At 41.7% G+C, this 19,797-nt stretch overlaps 1 protein-coding gene across 3 annotated transcripts in view; it reads left to right on the top strand.

The window, feature by feature from the left end:
- setd3 (SET domain containing 3, actin histidine methyltransferase) overlaps nt 1-18,477 on the top strand; it is a 28,701-nt gene extending 10,224 nt beyond the window's left edge. For 2 of the 3 annotated variants that reach the window (XM_061082473.1, XM_061082475.1), the window contains exons 7-13: nt 6,593-6,651; nt 8,695-8,809; nt 9,230-9,304; nt 9,758-9,924; nt 11,676-11,761; nt 12,868-13,028; nt 13,357-18,477. In XM_061082473.1, coding sequence (XP_060938456.1) covers nt 6,593-6,651; nt 8,695-8,809; nt 9,230-9,304; nt 9,758-9,924; nt 11,676-11,761; nt 12,868-13,028; nt 13,357-13,842 — 1,149 coding nt within the window. In that variant the 3' untranslated portion in view covers nt 13,843-18,477. The remainder of the gene's footprint in view (nt 1-6,592; nt 6,652-8,694; nt 8,810-9,229; nt 9,305-9,757; nt 9,925-11,675; nt 11,762-12,867; nt 13,029-13,356) is intronic. The other variant, XM_061082476.1, reaches the window with a different exon arrangement.
- Nucleotides 18,478-19,797: the final 1,320 nt, after the last annotated feature.

The following is a 19,797-nucleotide window of genomic DNA, read 5'->3' as shown; positions in this document are numbered from 1 at the left end:
GTGAACTATCCCTTTTAGCAACAATTAAGGCCATTAGAGGGTAGAGAATGTACAAAATTGAACTGAGGTTAGTGGCATAAACTTCCTTTAATCATAGTGTGATATAAATATGACAGTGATTTATATTATAAGATCAGTGTGGGAAAAGATTAAACTGAAGCTTCATCAGAGTTCATCAGTAGTCTCATTGTGCCAACATGGAATAAGATTTAGAGATTGTGCTAAATGATGAAATACTTGTCAACAGGCCCAGATAACAGCTAGTAGGATAGTGATCACAAAATATGCTAATTTCCCATTATAAGAGTGCAGCATGGTGAAAGGAATCAGTCTTCCTCTTCTGTTAGCAGCTACATATCAGTAATATGATGAACAGTCAGAAGACTGAATGTTATTTAATATTGAAAAACTCAATAGCGTGTGTTTGGTTAATTATTTGTCTATTTCAGTTTATTACATAATATTACATAACATTGTGTCAAATATAAATAATTAATTAATGTAGAAGAGAAGCTATAGTTATTCGTTATTTCTTACTGTACAGTGCAGTTTTGATAAACTCCACTAGGTGGGAGTGTTGTGTTTTAAATGGTCAGTGAGCCAGAGAAACAAGCTCAGTGTAGATTGTCACAAATCCCCCTTTGTAAATACTTTTATTGCAATCATGTTCTTCTGATTCATGAAGATAATCATTTCTGATAAACATGAAGACTCAGACTCATGGTCGGAACCCCCTTGGCTTTCTTACTGTTGTGATTCTGACCAGCTCTGCAAAGTTTGAAGTCTTTTATTCAAACTACTACAGTACCGACCAATCAGTCAGCTACTGTGATTCGTAGTTGTACTGTTTATGTATGAATAGTGTTCTATTAGTAACCAGATTTACCTGAATAGTCATGTGTGGATGATGAGCTGAACTGTTGTCATGAAGTGGTTATAAAGCTAATAGGCTGTCAATGAAGCTGAAGGTGAAGTTTCCTGCTTATAATCTGGGAGTGTAATGTTGTTTGTGAACACATATTGTACAGTTATGTTTGCCTGAAACCTCAGTGATCAATCCCACAGGGATCAATAAATAATCTTAAAAGATAAATGGGATATTTCTAAGCAAACAGGTGATATGTTAACCCTGTTAATACTAAGTCAGGTTTGTCAGAAGATAAATTCCTTAAACAGTCAGCGAGCACATGTGAGATGGTTTTTTTTTTAGTTTTCCCTGTGTGAGGTTTCAGATCTTGTTGTGGAAACAATAAAATTAATTCGAGGTGCAGCTCAAATAAAAGTAATAATGGGCTCTGAGTTCTTCACATCAAAATGTTATGCCTGAGAAGCACAGCTGAAAAAACTGCAGTCTCTAATAGTGGGAAATGCTATTGCAGTGATTGGCAGCTCTCTCAAGGTCTAACTATGTGATTTTAAATAATCTGATGAAAGCATCTAGTGTGGGATAATAATGAGTATTAAACCTGATACTGTCAAACACAGTATCACTTCATATCATATCTTATATCAATGACAGAACATATATTTCTGATGACATAATATATGTGTCTGTCTATTTAGGAGCACAAGTGATTGTGAATGAATTGCACTTGTTTTGTTGCAAAACAAAGTGGTGCAGTAGAGAGGCAAAAGCAAGATCCAAAATGGGAATGGTTTTGCATGTGGTAAGCCACAGACAATTGCTCTCTCCTTGTCTAGAAGTTTTGCTGTGTCTCCCAGCACAGTCTCAAGAGCATAAAGGAGATAACAGGAGACCGGCCATTACACAAACTAAGAGAGCTGGACAGGGCCTTAGAAGCAGCAGGACCGGTATCTGCACCTTTGTGTGAGGAGGAACAGGAGGAGAACTGCCAGAGCCCTACAAAAGTACTTCCAGCAGGCTTCTGGTGAGCATGTTTCTGACCAAACTGTCAGAAACAAACTCCATGAGGGTGGCATGAGAGCCTGATGTAGTGGGACCGGTGCTCACAGCCCAGAACCATGCAGCTCGATTGGCATTCACCAGAGAACACCAGAATTGGCAAGTCCGCCAATGGCACCACGTTCTCTTCACAGATGAGAGCAGGTTCCCAATGAGCACATGAGACAGGCGTGAAAGAGTCTGGAGATGCCGCCGTGAACGTTATGTTGCCTGTAACATCGTCCTGCATGACCGGCTTGGCAGTGGGTCAGTGATGGCCTGGGGAAGCATATCTTTTGAGGGTCTCACAGACCTCCATGTCATAGGCAATTGTACCCCGACTGCTTGTAGGTACCGGGATGAAATCTTCAGAGTGATTGTCAGACCTTACTCTGTTGCAGAGGGCCCTGGGTTCATCCTGGGGCAGGACAATGCCCGGCCTCATGTTGCCAGAGTGCTTAGACAGTTCTTGGATGACAAAAGCATTGATGTTGTTGACTGGCCCTCACGTTCTCCTGACCTAAATCCAAGTGAGAACCTCTGGGATGTTTTGTATCAGCGTATGCGACGCTCCCAAGTACTGCCAATGACTGTCCATGAGCTCAATGATGCCCTGGTCCAGGTCTAGGAGTAGATCCCTCAGGACACCATCCACTGAATCATCAGGAGCAAGCCCAGACGTTGCCAAGATCTTATGTTTGATTTAAGTCAAATCAAATCAAATTTTATTTGGATAGGCCATATTCACAAATCACAATTTGTCTCATAGGACTTAAGAAGGTGTGACATCCTCTGCCCTTAAACCTCAACAAGAGGGACAGAATATATAATAATGACAGAATACTTGTGTATCTAGATAGAGAACTAGAAATAGATTAAAGTAGCATATTCTGTGTAATATATTGTTACTGTATTGTATGAGGTGTTATAGTCACTACCAGAGCTGCAACAATTAATCATTTAATTGATGAGCTTCCCTACAAAAAATGTAATATCAACTATTTAAACAGGCATTTCATTCATATTGGTAATTTATGTTGCAGCTTGTCAATTGTATGGATTGAATATTTATTGTTATTTTACAGTTTGTGGATTAGTGTGTTGTCTCTGGATATTCTATTGTTGCGTAAAAAGGAAACATGAATATAGCTTTCTGGGAAGTTTGAATGGTCACTTTCCACAGTTTTCTGATATTTTCTAGACCAACATAATGAATCTGTTAATTGGGAAAATAATGAACAGATAAAGTGACAATGACATTATTATTTCATTAGCATTAAGGCATTATAAGATGCCTGCGACAGCACTATAACAGTTACTGTCGTTGGTACAGTGTCATATTTAAAAATGACGCTCAGAGTTTGACTGTCTATCAGGATAGGAGATTTTCTCATAACACACAGAAACAAAGAGCTGTGTGTGCACTTGGCTTGAGATGGGGACTGAGAGAGGAGGGCTCATCAAGGTGTGTGTGTCCAGTCCCATCATCTTTGATACATCGCCTTTCTTAACAGACACACACACACAGACACACACACTTACATAGCCCCCTCACTCTGTCCCTGCGTCCCTACTCCTCCTAAGATGACCGGGCTAGAAAATTAGCTTGTCACATTGGCTTTGAATTGAATTGACCTGAATGTACCTTCCTCAAAATCTCTCTCTCTCTCTCTCTCTCTCTCTCTCTCTCTCTCTCTCTCTCTCTCTCTCTCTCTCTCTCTCTCTCTCTCTCTCTCTCTCTCTCTCTCTCTCTCTCTCTCTCTCTCTCTCTCTCTCTCTCTCTCTCTCTCTCGCTCGCTCGCTGCATGTCTTTCTGTGTGTGTGTCTGCCTCTGTGTCTATTTTACTCCGTCTCACCTCCTCCTTGTCCTCTGTCTTTCCTGTATGTGTAAGTAATCAGCCACACATTGATCTACACTGGCTTAAGAAAGTATTCAGACACCTTCACTTTGTACACACTTAATTGCCATGTGGATTTAGATTTGTATGTTTCTGTGCTGGGAATGGTTTGACAGAAGTTCTCCGGAGAGTAGGGACTTGACTTTGTCCAGAGGTTTACTTTAACACATGCACAATGCAGTAAGAGATTCTCCACTCAGATGCATTTATAACAGCAACAAATTAATGTGCATGATTCAGGTAAGGTGTGGTGCAGCAGTAAGGGGCAGTGGTGATGGAGGTTCCTAAAGGGATACTCCAACATGGTAACAGCCAACTGGGTCTAATGTGCTTCTGTCCTGCTCCTGAAGCAGTGGCGGTAATAATTTTGCCAGTCTGACAGTGACAGACATGTGACAGTGAATACACATACATGATGTTTTACTGTGAACGTGAACTCATTTTCTGACGTGCCCCTGAATGACAGGTACACAGAGAGGGTAGGTGTTATGGTGAGCTTTTTTGTGCCTGCTGTAACATAGGCAGGTATAGCACACAAAATACTGATGTTATGCCGCGTTCGCTCTGCCGATGACACTTAACATTTTCTGGATGTTTTGATGGTCCATTGATACGGTTGGATCCAAATAGTCGCAGACGAATCATTGGTTACGTCATAGCGCGTGTTGAGAATTTATGTCAATCATAATCCGATTAGTTGATTAATCGTTTCAATAATCGATGACTAATCAACTAGCAGAATAGGCGTTAGTTGCAGCCGTAATGGCCAGTCTGACTGGGACAGACAAGTCAATGTATTTGTTAGTGGGAGGGAGAGAGAGAGAGAGCTAAAGCAGGCAAAAAGCACTGTACACGGCTCTACAATGAATCAACGCCTGAAAACTGGATACTTGATAATTATGTGAATATATATATGTTGGCTGTGGATGTGACCAAATCTAACTAAATTTGTTGTGGGAAGTGAGCATCTCTTGGTGGGTGTGAGAAAAACCAGTACATTGCTGCCGCCACTGAAAAGTGTATATGCCATTAGTGGCAGTCAAATTAAAGTCAATAGCCACAGACAGTGTAAGAGAGAGACAAACCGTGTGCGTGCGTGCCCACGTGTGTGTGTGTGTGTGTGAGAGAGAGAGAGATACAAGCCTGGTCACTTTGTTTAACTTGACAAGCCTGATCCTCCACACTCACCTGTAAAGATGAATCAGTGTCACCTCTGAACACGCTTTAGTAACACACTTCTACACACACAAACATGGCAAACATTCACCTCCAGAGGTAAAATATGATGTGACCACTCTATTTTACCCTGAGGTGTGAGTCTGAGTGCGTGCGTGCGCGTGTGTATTTCGGAGAAGTGGTGAATGCAGTTAGCATGAGACACAGTTGTGTTTAAGAAGTTCAAAGACCATAGGACTATTTTTAGCCCATCATTTACAAAAATCTATTCATGAAATGTACCTTATGTCCAGGTTTCTGTTGTTTTCTATTTAATATTAATTTATTTTTACATAAATGAAAGTGACAAACATTGGCTTTACTTTAAATGATAGATACAGAGATAGATATAGACTTGACCCGATCCGTTCACAGCACTGTATGCAAGAACAAGTGTCTTGAAGCGGATGCGGGAAGCCACTGGTAACCAGTGAAGGGAGCAGAGGAGTGGAGTCGTGTGAACTTAGGTTGGTTGAAGACTCGTCAAGCTGCTGCATTCTGGATGAGCTGCAGAGGTCGGACGGCATTAGCAGGTAGACCAGCCAGGAGGGAGTTGCAGTAGTCAAGGTGTAAGATGATAAGAGCCTGGACCGGAACCTGTGCCGCCTTCTGAGTGAGAGGGGGACGTATTCTGCTGATGTTTTGCAACATGTAACAACACAGACTGGTTGTTGCAGTAATGTTGGCAATAGGTTGACTGTCAAATTTCACACCCAGGTTCCTCGTGGTCTTGGTGAGGGCGACCACAGAGTTGTGGATGTTGATAGTGAGATCATGGTTGGGAAAGCCTTACCCTGGATGTGTACTTCGACTTTTTAGTTTGGTCCTTGTCAAATTCACTAACATGGAGGTGTTATGGTATTATAGGTAAAGTCCTTCCTTCTGTATAGTGTGTGAGTTTTCCTAAACATTAGTTGAAGCTTTACCAAAGCTATTGTCAGGAGCTCACTGTTGTTTCAGTTGCTCGCTTACACAGCCTGCTCAAAGTTTTTTGCCCAGCCGTTAATTATCAAAAGTACCAACACTATTATTCCACCTTCATTCTGGAAGGAGAGATAGTCACTGAGCCAGGATCGAATGGTGGGACAGGATGCCGCCGTTGCTGTGATACAAGTCATCATCAATATGTTTCTGATTCAAGAATGACAGGACTTGGGGTTTGTGGTTCATTGCAAACAAGCAAAGGCGGCATACTGAGGGTCTCTGTTTAACATAGTGTCTCTCTCTCTCTCTCTCTTCTTTCTCTCTTTCTCTTGCTTAAGCTCAGGACACTTTTTAAATGGCTGGGTTAGGTGCCGGTGGCAACATTGGACACACAAACACGCCCACAGTTTCAGGCCCAAATTGATGAGGCAGATTTATGACTGCTGCTGGCCACAACAAATTAAGTTGACAGTGATGTATGGTGGGGAGCGAGTGTCACACTGCACTAACGGACCACACACATATACACACATGTAGGCAGCCCACCCTCACTCCCAAGCATACCTGCATAATGAAATTCCTCTCACTGATATGTGTTTTTTTCTTCTCTCTTACTTGTTCCTTTCATCCACCTTCTTTCCTCCATCCCCAGACTCATCCTGCAGCCACCAAACTGGCCCTGAAGGACAGCTTCACATTTGATGACTACAGGTCAGTGTTTGTGTCTGGGTGTTGGATGGGGCTTGTTTTCTGTATTGCTCATTTAACTGGAACAAATGCAGAGGAGTAATTTTGGTTTAGTACAGATAACTGGTTAATATTCTCACAGTTTTCTGATAAGATCTAGAAACACTGGAACTTTTCTTTAAGGAGTGAGTTAGGCCCAATCCCATTTCAGCCCCTGGCCTTACCCCTTAGCCCTTCCCCTTCGTTTTGCGCATTCACGTGTAGGCCTGTCGCGATATGCAATAAATCAATTAATTGCGCGATAAATTAAAATGAGCGATAATTTTTTGCCGGCTGCAATAAATTCAGGGATTAAAGTTTTCCGTCGCTATGACGGATTTCCGTCAACTCCGCTCGCATAAGGCTAAAAATGAGATCGATGCAGATCCCATCCGGCAGTCGGCCGCGGCTGCCGGTGGACAGACTCTTGTCTCCGCGCTGCTCGCGCCCCGCGTGCGTCAGGGCTCCCGTGCAGGTGTGGGAGGATCTCCTCGCGAGCCCTCTCCCAAGCGCTGGCCCCCCCCCGCCGGGGGCATTTCCTCCGTGGTGCGCCGCGACGGCTCCGGGTCGGCTTGGAAAGGCTCGGGGCGGGAGGAACGGAGACCACGGCGAGAAAGGTTTCACAAAAGCGTTCGGGGGGACGAAGGCGGGCGGAAGCTTGCCTGCGACAGCCCCAGCCGCGGAGACACGGGGGTCTCCGAGCGGTCTGACACAGGGGTCTCCGCGGAGACACGGGGTCTCAATTGGCTCAGGCACCGAAGTCAGTCACGAGTCAGAGTGCGTCTGTTTTGTATTTATTTTTATTTATTTAAGTATAGTGTAAACTTTTGTTAACAGTTCATATATTATTCATAGTTTTAAGTTAAAAAGTTTTTGTATTTATTTATATTTATAATCTACTTTAAACAGTTCATATATTTGGCAATAAAAAAGTCTTTCTTAAATGTCTTCCAGATGTCCAGTTCCAGTGTTCTTTAAAAATAAAAGTTTATTGATCTTCGAAAGGGTGTACTTGCATTATTATGCCATTATCATTATATAAGTTGAAAATGGTGTCAAAACGGCAATATTATCGCTTATCGCTATAATTTCTGGGGCAATTAATCGCACAGAAAAATGTGTTATCGTGACAGGCCTATTCACGTGTAGGGTATACTGTCCCAATACCTGTTGGGCCGGAGGGGTAGGCTCCTAACCCCTCCAAACAGATTTTTCACACCCTCACTTCAAACCTAGGGGTACCCAGAATGCCTTGTGGTTCACCGGCAAGCTGGAAGAAAGCCCCACAAATGTAGTATTTTATCCATAAATAAGGATTTAAAAATTATGATTAATGACTATACCAAATGTGTAATATCATTTCAATGTATTATGGTCATTTTTTCACAACAACCTTGGGGGGGGGGGGGGGGGATTGCGAGCACCCTAGTGTTCGCATGCTCGCGATCCTTTCGTTTTGCATGACAGTTCAGTATTTTCACATAATTTCACCCCCCCCTCTTTAAATTTCATAAACTATTATTATTTATAGTATATCATATAACATAATATTGAATAGCTGTCAGCTGATTCATTTACAAGGGAGGAAATCATAGACAGATACAAGGCACTGGATTATTACTAGAATTATTGCATATGTATTTTATAGGATATGTATAATTAACATGATATTAATTACTACTTTGAGAAAAAATTACGGTTATCATCAGTAGTGGTACACGATGATGCTCACCAAGGATGGTTTAAAGGCCTGTCTGATTGTTCCCAGATCTCAGTAAGTCCAGTTGTAATATAACAGAATGATCTGATGAGAGAACCAGGCCCTCAGTCCCTCTTCTCCCTCCATCTTTACCTCCTCTGTTCTCACTCCATCTCTCTCCCTCCTCATCGGATGCAAGCCTTCTCTCTACATGGTAATACCAGAGTTGATTTGAAAAACTCTCCCTCTCACACTGATCACATGATCCATGCCAGTGGAGTAAATAAACGCAACAGTACTGAGCAGTGATAAGTCGATGTATGTGACAGGTGGGCGGTGTCTTCAGTGATGACCCGTCAGAACCAGATCCCGACTGAGGACGGGAGCCGCGTCACTCTGGCTCTCATCCCCCTGTGGGACATGTGTAACCACACAAATGGACTGGTAAACATAAATACACACACTATTTTATATTGATGGACGTTTTTTGGACAGTTGCTAGGGTTACAAACAAGGCTTTAAGGCTCTTATATTGAAACCTGTGGACACTTTGTCCATGTATTGTGATAAATGTACATGTTCCAGTACTTTCAATCAATTTAATTTTTTATAGTGGCAAATCATAAAATACGTTATCTCGAGGCACTTTATATATTCAGGTCGCGACCTTATAGATTATTTAGTAACCCAACAGTTCCAACAATGAGCTTAGCAGTTTGAGCAGTTTCACTATCGCAAGATAAAATTAATTAATAAAAACAGTCCTGGCCGCTGGTGAGTGGAAGACGTTGTTTTGATGAACATAGAAAATGTTTTCTGAGCAGCGGTGAGGATTGATGAGTAAAGGTAATTCTTGATCTGCAGATCACCACTGGGTACAACCTGGAGGACGACCGATGTGAATGTGTGGCGCTGCAGGACTACAAGGAGAATGAACAGGTTACTGTTGCTCATACTTTGCTGTCTCTCTATGCAACTCATTCTGCACACACACCCCTTATCAGTGCTACTGATGTCAGCAGCTTAGCAAAGTGAGAAGAGAGCCAGCTAAAAGTATGGAGGAGAGAGAGAGTCCCTTGTTGCCTTGCTCTCATTACCGCAAGGACGATTCTGAGGGACTGTGGCATTTCCTCTCCTGCTCTTACTCCTCTCACACATTACAAACTTCATGTAAAATGCTTCACTAATTTCTATCCACGTCTGTTAGGGATATTTTCTGTTCATGTAAAGATTATTTCATTGTCCTTGTTTGCATCAGAGATCACACACATGAAATCTGTGCGTGCCTGCATGCGTCTGTGTAACCATCTCTTCTCGACAGACAGCCTGCAGAGGATGAAAACTGATATAAATATTTTTTTTGAAATTTTTTATTTCATGTTCTGTTTGTAGATCTACATCTTCTATGGCACCAGGTCAAATGCTGAGTTTGTCATCCACAACGGCTTCTTCTACCAGGACAACGCCCATGACCGAGTGAAGATCAAGCTGGGTGTCAGTAAGAGCGAGCGCCTGTACGCCATGAAGGCTGAAGTATTGGCGCGAGCCGGCATCCCAGCGTACGTCCAAACCCTCCTTAATGACACTCTACACAAGTGTTTATTTGAAAAGGACAACAATTCCTCCTCTTCTGCTTCTTATCTGCAAAGATGGGTTCAGCTCTAATGAGTGACTGAAACTGCAAACTAAGCCTGAAGCATTTTACTCTGAAGTCTTTAATATGGGTCAAGGGGAGCTCGAGGCTCACGACCAACTCCATGTATCCTTCATATAACCGTGGTGCACGTTTGTCTTCCAACAATAGATATTTCAACCAATTAGGCCTCCCCTTCGGCATAATTGAAACATAATATAAATATTGCAGCATATCTTTTTTTTTTTTTTCTTTTCTTCCCCACCAAGAATCAACTTCCCATCAGTCCCAACACTTTCATCACCAAGAAGTTTAATCATTTTATCATTAGCCTCTTAATTTTATGCAGCATCCTCTGCTCTGCATTTTTTAATCAGACGCCTTTTAATCTCTTATTGATGACAGTCGAAATCTCAACAGTGGAAATTAAATGAAACATTCCCCATTGTTGCAGGGGCGCTCTATTAAACTGACAGATATGCTCGTAGATCATTTTCAAAGGAAACACTAATACTCTCAGTGTCAGGGCCTTGTCAAGATGTGGAGCGGCTGCTATCATCACACTCCTTTCTCATTTCACCTCAACTGTGTTACTCCCTGAAAAAGTGGAAATAAGTGAACACATCGGACTGTTCTTTAACAAAAATCATTGGTTCATTGAAAACAACTTTTTTTAAACACAGACACAACAAAGACATTTCCCTGAGCTGGACAGAGGACTAATGTAATAGTGCGCTGGCTGTAATGTGTTTGTGTGGTGTAATAATGTCGACCCTGTGCTGCCCAACGCAACATCGATCGCTTGGCTCAAGCAGGAACAAATATTGTGTGAAAGAGATTGGCGAATAATGTAATGATTTTTTGTCCTTCAAACTGCAACACTAACGTTATTTTCACAGACAGATGCGACAGAGCAGAATATTGCCTCACTTTTACATTCTATACTTTCTATAACAAGATGAAGCCCATTTCTGTTTGAAATCTTTTTTATATGATAGTTCCGCCCTCCACCATTAACAATAACAGTAATACACTGCATTAGTAAACAAAAATAACATAACTTGATAAATATGGGGGAGTATCTTTGGCTGTTTTTATTGCATAATAATAATTTAGTTTTTCTCCACTATCTAACATTAAACAAACAGGCTAAATTTCTAACCCTGTGACTAATCATCTCATTAATACAAGTTGTTAACTGCGTCTTTCCATTTACTTACTTGTGATTCCAGCCAATTTTTTACTTAGGAGCTGCTGCTCTTACAGAGTTTTGAAGAGGTTCTGATGAAGGTGATGGAAGCTGTGGTGTTCCTTAATGGCCCTGTTCCGAATAGACTGGGAACTGAAATACAGTATCCATAGTTGTATAATTGACATCTCACTCATACATAGTTTAACATTATTTTTGTTTTTCATGTGTTTTATAGGGATTTTTTAAAAGAATATACAAAGTACATCAATCAATGAATTGTTATTTGTATAGCCCATATTCACAAATCACAGACATGAGGTTGAAGTTCATCATCTTAGGCATTCTCTGCCTTCTGTTTAGAATGCCAGGATGTAGTATGCTTTATATGATTGAAACAGTGGACCTATTTAAATATTATATTTGGCCTCTTGTTTCTTAGAAGTGTGTATTGACATGTAACTTGGTGTGTATGCTGTTGTTTTCAGGTCCTGTGTCTTTGCTCTGCACTGTAATGAACCCCCCATTTCAGCCCAGCTCCTAGCCTTCCTCAGAGTCTTCTGCATGACGGAAGGTAAGACGCTGACAGAAATGCACACACACACACACGTCAGCAGCAGGACATTCCCTGTGGAACCTCCAATCGACAAACCTGGTATCGTACTCTAAAACAAAGCCCGCCACAGTATCTGACGCTCCTCCGGGACCAACGCCAAGTGACTGCTTCCTCCGCAACACCAGCAGAGGGGAAGAGACATAGAGGGGGTGGAGGTAGAGGAGAAGGAAAGGGGAAGAGCTAGGCCTGTCCATTCCCAAGCTGCTTAATTGATCAAGGCAGGCCACCAGATGTGTGGAAGGAGAAATCCGCTGGGAGTTTGCAATATTCATCGGCATGTATGCAGAACAGCACCGGTGTCATAAATCCCCAACCACACAAGGCCACATCCTCTTTCACACAACTCGTCTTGATGACCCCGCTTGATATATTATTCACTTTTTTGCTGCATGTTGATCTCTAAAATGGTCCGTGTGTGTGTGTGTGTGTGTGTGTGTGTGTGTGTGTGTGTGTGTGTGTGTGTGTGTGTGTGTGTGTGTGTGTGTGTGTGTGTGTGTGTGTGTGTGTGTGTGTGTGTGTGTGTGTGTGTGTGTGTGTGTGTGTGTGTGTGTGTGTGTGTGTGTGTCCTAACAGATGCGACATGATGGAATAGTGTGCACACACAACTAGGGCGCTTTCATCTTCCCATGTAACTAAGCCATGTTAAAGTGAAGAGATGACAGGAAGTTGGATAAAGACTGTCTGATGGTGTGGAAGGTTATGAATGGCTCCACACATCTTTGATAGAAGGATGGGACAAAGAAACACTGATCACATAAAAAGGCACAGTCTCACACCTTTTGAGGTATTTTTTGTGTCATGTGAGAAGAATATTTGTTTCCTCTTTCGATAATTTTTAACTGAAGTTATTACCCACATAGACCAATGAAAGATAAACAAACCACTTTTTCTGAGACACAAAACTCTGTTGCCAAAAACGTGTTAACATTGGCATCAAAATAAAAACCAAGTCATTCCACAAGCATATTGCACGCATTATTCACATGTGATGCAGGCAGTGTGTCCCTGTTTAATCTATGTTTTAGTTTCATTTGAACAGAGGCTAACATTTAGCTTCATTTCAGAAGAATTAAAGGACTACCTGCTCGGAGACCATGCAATTAATAAGATCTTCACCCTGGGCAACAGTGAGTTCCCTGTCAGCTGGGAGAACGAGATCAAGTTGTGGACTTTCCTGGAGACCCGAGCTGCTCTGCTGCTCAAGACCTATAAGACCACTTCAGAGGTCAGTTTACGGGAGTTGAACTTATTTGAAAAGGTTTAGATTAGAGTTTTCTGTTTGCAGATACATTTTAGGGTTGTAAGGATTGAATTTTGTAGAACACGTCTACAGCCAAAAGTGTTTATACCTTTGTTGAAGGCCACAATCAACGGTGTAATTGTCAGCTCTTTGATACCAGGTAGTTTTTAGTTTACTTTAGGACCCCTCCTTCTGTGGATTGAAGGATCCTGTTCAAAGATCCAACAAGATCTACCGAATCAAATTTGTGAAATTCTTCTTTTTTGTTCTCTTGTTTTCTTTGCTTCCTATCTCCTGGCCTGGTCTCATACAGGAGGACTGCTTCATGCTGGAGAAAAGTGATCTCTCCCTGCACTCCCGTGTGGCCATCCAGCTGCGTCTGGCTGAGAAGCAGATCCTGGAAAAGGTGTCATCAAGTGGACGAGCTAAACGTCTGCACTTCCAACAGAAGCTGGAGGAGGATGCACCATTGCCTCACTATGAGGAAAGCGATATCGCTTTGCTGGAGAATACTGAACCAGACGCAAAGCTTCCTATTATCCTCCACAAACTGGAGGAGGTGGAGGAAGGCCAGGAGATCCAGGTGGAAGAGCACAGTCATCTCCTGAATGGGGAGAAGGTGGTGTACAGGATGGAGGCGAATGGAAAGCCAGTGCAGGAGGAGACTCAGGAGAGGGTCAGCAAAGATGTTCATTCAGCTTTGGACTCCACTGAAAGTTCAAACAAGAAAGGCCAAATGGAAATGGCCGACCAAAGTGCCAGCCGAACTGAAGAGATTCCCAAAGAAAGGAGTGAATAAATATATTCCGCTTACAGCCACAGCCCATGCTATTTATTTATTTTTGTGTCTCTAAAGCGACTCAGAAATATCAAAGCTGAAAGAAACAACGATGTTCACATTCAAATCAGTGTGTGTTTAAATTTGAAATGTAGGTTTGCACTGAAAGGTTTTAGTGGCAGGTGGGAAGGGTGCAGAACAGGTCCCAGCGGATCATCAGATGAATAAAAAAAACAAAATAGAGTTAGGCGAATGTTATTTCCACAAAAGCCAAACCCTCTGTACACATGTGAAGCCGTTGCTTTATTACTGCAGTTTTTCTCCATACGTGTCCACTTTATTTTGAGTTGACAATCATTTTCTATGGAGCATCTTGGGGTGTGCTGCTGAATTATGACCATCGCTGGCCTCTTTTTTTTCTTTTCTCTGCTTCAAATAATTTCAGGCTGAATAACAATTAGGTAGCTACAGCCCATCTTAAAAAGCTGTTTTATTTCCTGTTTTTAAAGTATCTTTATGATTGTATTCAGTTCATGTTAGAGTGAGTATCTGGATGTGACTTAAAGGGACTGATGTGTTACACAGCGATATACAGGACTCAGTGTTAACTAACTGTACACTGATACAATGCCAATACTGACTGAAAAACTCACATTTGATGCACAGGCTTTCATGCTTAGCACTTATTACATTGGACCTTTATAATAGTGTGTGTGGTCATGGGGTTTGTCAGTTTTACCCATTTACTGAAAACACTTATCATCACTCACCATACTATGGAGCCACATTCAGTACTGTGGTACATTGACAATACATGATTGATACTATTTGACAGAGTTCATCTTTGAGCCTTTGGCCACATTTCATCTCCATCGGAACATGTTGGTTCAGGTGTCCCAAGTCACAACAATTGGTCATCATAGGGCCGCTTCCTCAAGTCTGATCACTTAATGTACAATTATCATTAACCCTCCCTGCAGACACAGGATCTCAATCCCATAATTCGTCTTGCTTGTTAGCGTCCTCTGTTTTCCTAAGAAAACAACGTTATATTGCGTTATATTACTGACTTGCTGGTAGATGAAGAGGGCATGCAATGGGTCAAGCTGACAGTGTTTGCCCTCAGAGCAAGTCATGACAGGTGGAATACGTATCTTTTCCCACTGTTCGAATAAATGTTCGAATATTATAGTTGAGTGGTCGGTGAATATCTGGGCTCAGAAAGCCCTACCCGTAAAAGAAGGAGGTGAGGTATATGCTAATGTCTTTCGATGCATTGGATGTCCTCGCGTCTTTTTCCAGACATCTTTTGACTCCCTGAGTCTAACCCCTTCCTAATCCAGTCAGGGTCAACTGTCAGCAGATTACCATCCTCCAATCATGTATGACCATTTGTTACCATGTCACAAAAGTTTCATATTTAATCTGAGTCACATGTACATTTCTAAACCAACTCTTTGGGAGAAATTTAGCAAACTGCTGAATGCTGATGAAGAGCATGATATGTAGTTGAAAAGCTCAGGAGACACTTGTTGGTGTAATTTTAATTTATTCTGACAATCTACTGTTCCCAAAACGGTCTCTCTTCCATTAGAATGATGATGTAATAGTGTTGTTTAAGGAAAAAGTTTAGCCTCACAAAATTGGACCAGGAACACAGTGGAGCCCCATTATCAATATTTACTTCACTGTGAAGATAAGAGAATAATAGTCATCTCTTGTTGCTCTGAGGTTAAACAGTAAATATCCTGGTACATTGTTCAAAACGAACCAGGCTAATTAGGGACCCATGGTCAGTGGGTTGTTTTGAGAAGGTGAATTCACTTGTCTCAAACCTGTACACCTGTCTGGGCAGTCCCACTTCAGCTCACATATACTGTATTTAGCATCCTTCACCTCTATCTTGTCAACTAGTGCAGTGCCTGTCAAGCTGGAGTGTGAACTTTACTTTGATGGTGTAATCAGCAACATCATCTGTGATTGTTTTCTCAGTTGAAAAGAAAACACAAACCCGTGGTACCCGCAAATGCAATCAACTATTCCTGTGGTCGTTAGATTTTCACCCGCCAAGTTTGAAGTGCATCTGCTGAGTGGTGTCTGATGTGTAGAACATGGAAGGACACAGATATTCAGGGGAGAAAGGGGTCAGTTGAGTTCTACAAATCAGAAACAAGCACTGATAACACTCACTGTGCTGTTAGCTCGTCTTCCTGCTCTTGCTTTGTTGCAGCCTATTAGCAGTTTTCATTCTTCGTTTTTGTGCAGATGCCACACAAACGGTAAATATGATTTACAGCCTGTTGTTTTAACTGATCAGTTACTGTTATCAGCTCTGCTTTAAACACTGATCAGGGATACATGAGCCTGACAGATCTGCACTGGCTATAGACCTTATTGGGTTGTAGATGTAAACTGATATTTTGCCCATCAAACTACACTCTCTCTAAACCATCATGCTAAAAACGGAAATCTCCCATTAACTAAACTCTTCAGACCCATAATTCAGGACTTTTTGGAAGCAGTTACAGTTCCAATCTTCTTAGTTAAGTCTACAAGCTTTGCACACCTGGATTTAGACAGTTCTCTCATTCGTTGTGACTGATGTCCCCTTACGTTACGTTTGATTGGATGTAAAGTGTCTGTGAACTGACGTCTCTAGTTCTCTCCACAGATGTTCTATGGGGTTTAAGTCTAGACAATGGAGGACAATCAGGCTTGTCTTTAAGACACTCCAGTGTTGTGTGGGCTGTTTACCTCACATGTCTGTATCTGGCTGCATTCGTCCCCCACTCAGTTCTGACCAGTCTCCCTCCCTCTGTTGCTGAGAAGCCACCCAATAACATGATGCATCCCCCAACATGCTTTGCCTTACAGATGTTATTAATCAGGTGATGAGCAGTATCTGTTGTGTGGTGTTGATGTTTTGTTTCATTGGATCAGATAATCTTAGACCCTTTGCTCTGAGTCCTTTAAATGATGTTTGACAAACTGCTAACAGAATGTCAGTGATGTCCAGCTGTCATAAACCATAAAGGCTTGACCGACGGAGACTGCTCATCACATTTTTGTCAGTTTTCTTTTCACTGCAGAGGGCGTCTGAAGCTCTGCTAGACTGACCATCTTAAAGATAAGTCCAATAATGTTTTTTAGCTCAGATCCCAACATGAACATGAACATGAAACTGTATTGATGTAAGGTTAAAAACCTCCTGGGTTCCAGTTCTTAACACACAGGTGAGAGTGTTAATGATCTTCTCATTTAATTCTAAGAAAGACAATAACTATTAAGTATTCACCAAAAATCTTGAACTTCTCAGTATGACCAGTGTGCATATTTAAAAAAAAAAAAGACTGCTGAATGTTAAGGAGAAATTAAAGTGAACTGTCCCTGGTCTCTAGGATGCTGTTTTCAGAAATAATGGTTGGTTAATACTGTATGGGGAAACGCCACCGTTGATTTGTTGTCTAACCTTTTAACTCGGCATATTCAACCTTCCAAAAAGCAGACCCATATCTGCTGTGAGCCACCGCTTGCTAATGTAAAATCAGCCACTCAGGCCCAGTACACATCTGGTATTAATGTGTTTTTTGTGGTCGGATCACAAGTGGACAGCTCTGGGTGCGTTTCGGATCTCAGGTCGAAACTCACTTCCCCACCCTATATTCAAATAATCTAACCTGTCCATCATTTATACTCTCAAAGATGAAATGAATTGCGGGAAGCTGCAGGGAGAAAATGAAGAAATCAAAATAACACAGACGATGCGTTCATGGCTGAAAAAACTGCATCTGTTGTTGTTGCTGTCTATTGCTACAGTTTAAATGATGCCTCCAGTGTATTTTCCGCTAAAACCGTAGGCGGTCCATTAATGTGGCCAGGACCACATTCGTGTTCACACTGCTTAAAGAATAGACATGTGGTCCTGACCACCTGGGTCTGGCGTGATCGGATCGCTATCCAATCTGAGTGGGTGCACACCTGTAATTAGAGATGTCCACTTGTGATCGAAACACAAAACCCGCATGTTACTACCAGGTATGTATAGGGTCTTATTGTAAAATGAGAGTTGGGTTAACATGAGCTTGGATGTGAAAGTGACCACATGATGCTCTTCTTTTCTATCACATTTGATCTGTAACTTTTCCATCACAAATCTGTATTTTTTTATGCAATCATGTACTTTCACCAACCTGTGCTGCTTTTGATAAAGACCTCGGTACCACTGTGTGTGTGTTCCTCTACTTATATCTTTGTGAGGACCATTTTAAGAATAGACCCTACAGAGTGAGGACATTTTGACCGGTCCTCTATGTTTCAATGGGCTGTTTTAGTGGTAAGACTTGGTTTAAGGGTTAGAATTAGGTAAGGGTTAGACATTAAGTTTAGATGGTTAAGTATTAACCGTCTATTATGTCAGTAAGTGTCCTCACTAAGATAGAAGTACAAACGTGTTTCTGAGTGTTATTGTATGAGCATCCAAGCTCCTAGCTTTAACCACACTACTCAGCAGGTACACTGCTATCCAGCCGTCTCCCCACCATCTCACTGTATGTTTATCTCTCTCTCAGAGTGTACAATACAAACTACAGATGATATGGAATGTCCTGAAGCTGTCTACATCTAAAAGTCAGAGATTAAACTTCATCTAATTTCTCAGCCCCTGTATGTCTGTGTAGTTCTTGAGCGTTCTCTCTTCAGATGCAGCCATACTCTTCGCCGGGTCATCATCCATCTATTCTTCCTCTCCTGCTTGTTGGAAGGGAAAAAGGTTTATTTCATGTATTCCTCCCCCTCTTGCCCCCTGGCCTTATTACAAATTTATAAAAGAAACATTATCTTAAATCATTTAATTCGGGGCAATTAAATTTTGAAATGGCCTATTCATTATTTATGTGTGTCTAAGATAAAACCCCTTAAATCCTTGAATATATTATTATAATGGGTGCTGGGTGGGCAGAGGGGATCGAGGCATGTCCAGTATTGTTAGTAGTCGCCATGTCAGTGCAGGGAGCAGGACGCAGTCCTGGGACCAGCACTCCCAACTAATCCTGGACCATCAATTATAAATTGTCTTCCGTATTAATATACAATGGTGGCAGCCATGGCCAGGCCTGGCTAACTATGTGACGGTATACCACTCATTCCAACCACTGCAAGTGTTTACTGATGTCATGCTGATGATGGCTGGAGGGAGGGGTGTCGAGTGAGTGTGGAAGTGAAGGTGATGGATGGATAAGTACAATGTTTTCAGCCTCTGTACCATCTGTTACTTCACTGTACTGAGTCAGACACACTGACCTCAGCTGAAAGTCTTGTCTCTATGTACAGCTTAACCCTAACCCTACTGTGTTGTAGTTATACATATGTTCTTATACAACTCAATCTGGCAAAGTAGACTTAGATTTTTTACCTGCTTCATGTTTGTGAAGAAAATGTTTAATATTTGGATAATAAATTCAGAATATAAGAAGTAATTTTTTTATTATGAAAAAAGTCTAAACTTTATGATATGTGGTAATTTTCTTATAATGAAGCCTAGAAATGTAAAAGTTCACTACTCAGACAAACACAGTTATTGTTTTCAACACTGTTTAAATAGCAAATGCACTTGCGCCTACCTGGGTGCCTATGGAAGAGTTGGTCTTAAAATGTGAGCGACTCAGCAGCATTGTTGATACATTCTTGCAGGCACCGTAAAGAAAAAGCTGATCTTAAGTGGTGCAGTATTTCCGTTATTTCAAGAAAGTATAATATGCATATGCTTTATAGGCGGCTGCACAGCCAGTTTACTTGTTACACACAGATGATCAGCAAGATCCTCTGCAAGTGTTGTCCTACTCTCTGGGAAATCTACCATTATGGTATCAAGGTGTGAGCTCATCTGGGTTCTGAAGGGAATTGGAGATGGCACTCTGATTGGTTTATTATATGACACCGCAAAAACACACCCAAGAATAACAAGACTAAATACAAACC

Source organism: Limanda limanda, chromosome 12 (assembly GCF_963576545.1).
Source record: "Limanda limanda chromosome 12, fLimLim1.1, whole genome shotgun sequence".
In the NCBI taxonomy this organism is placed as follows: Eukaryota; Metazoa; Chordata; class Actinopteri; order Pleuronectiformes; family Pleuronectidae; genus Limanda; species Limanda limanda.
This window is presented reverse-complemented; position numbering and strand designations above follow the sequence as displayed.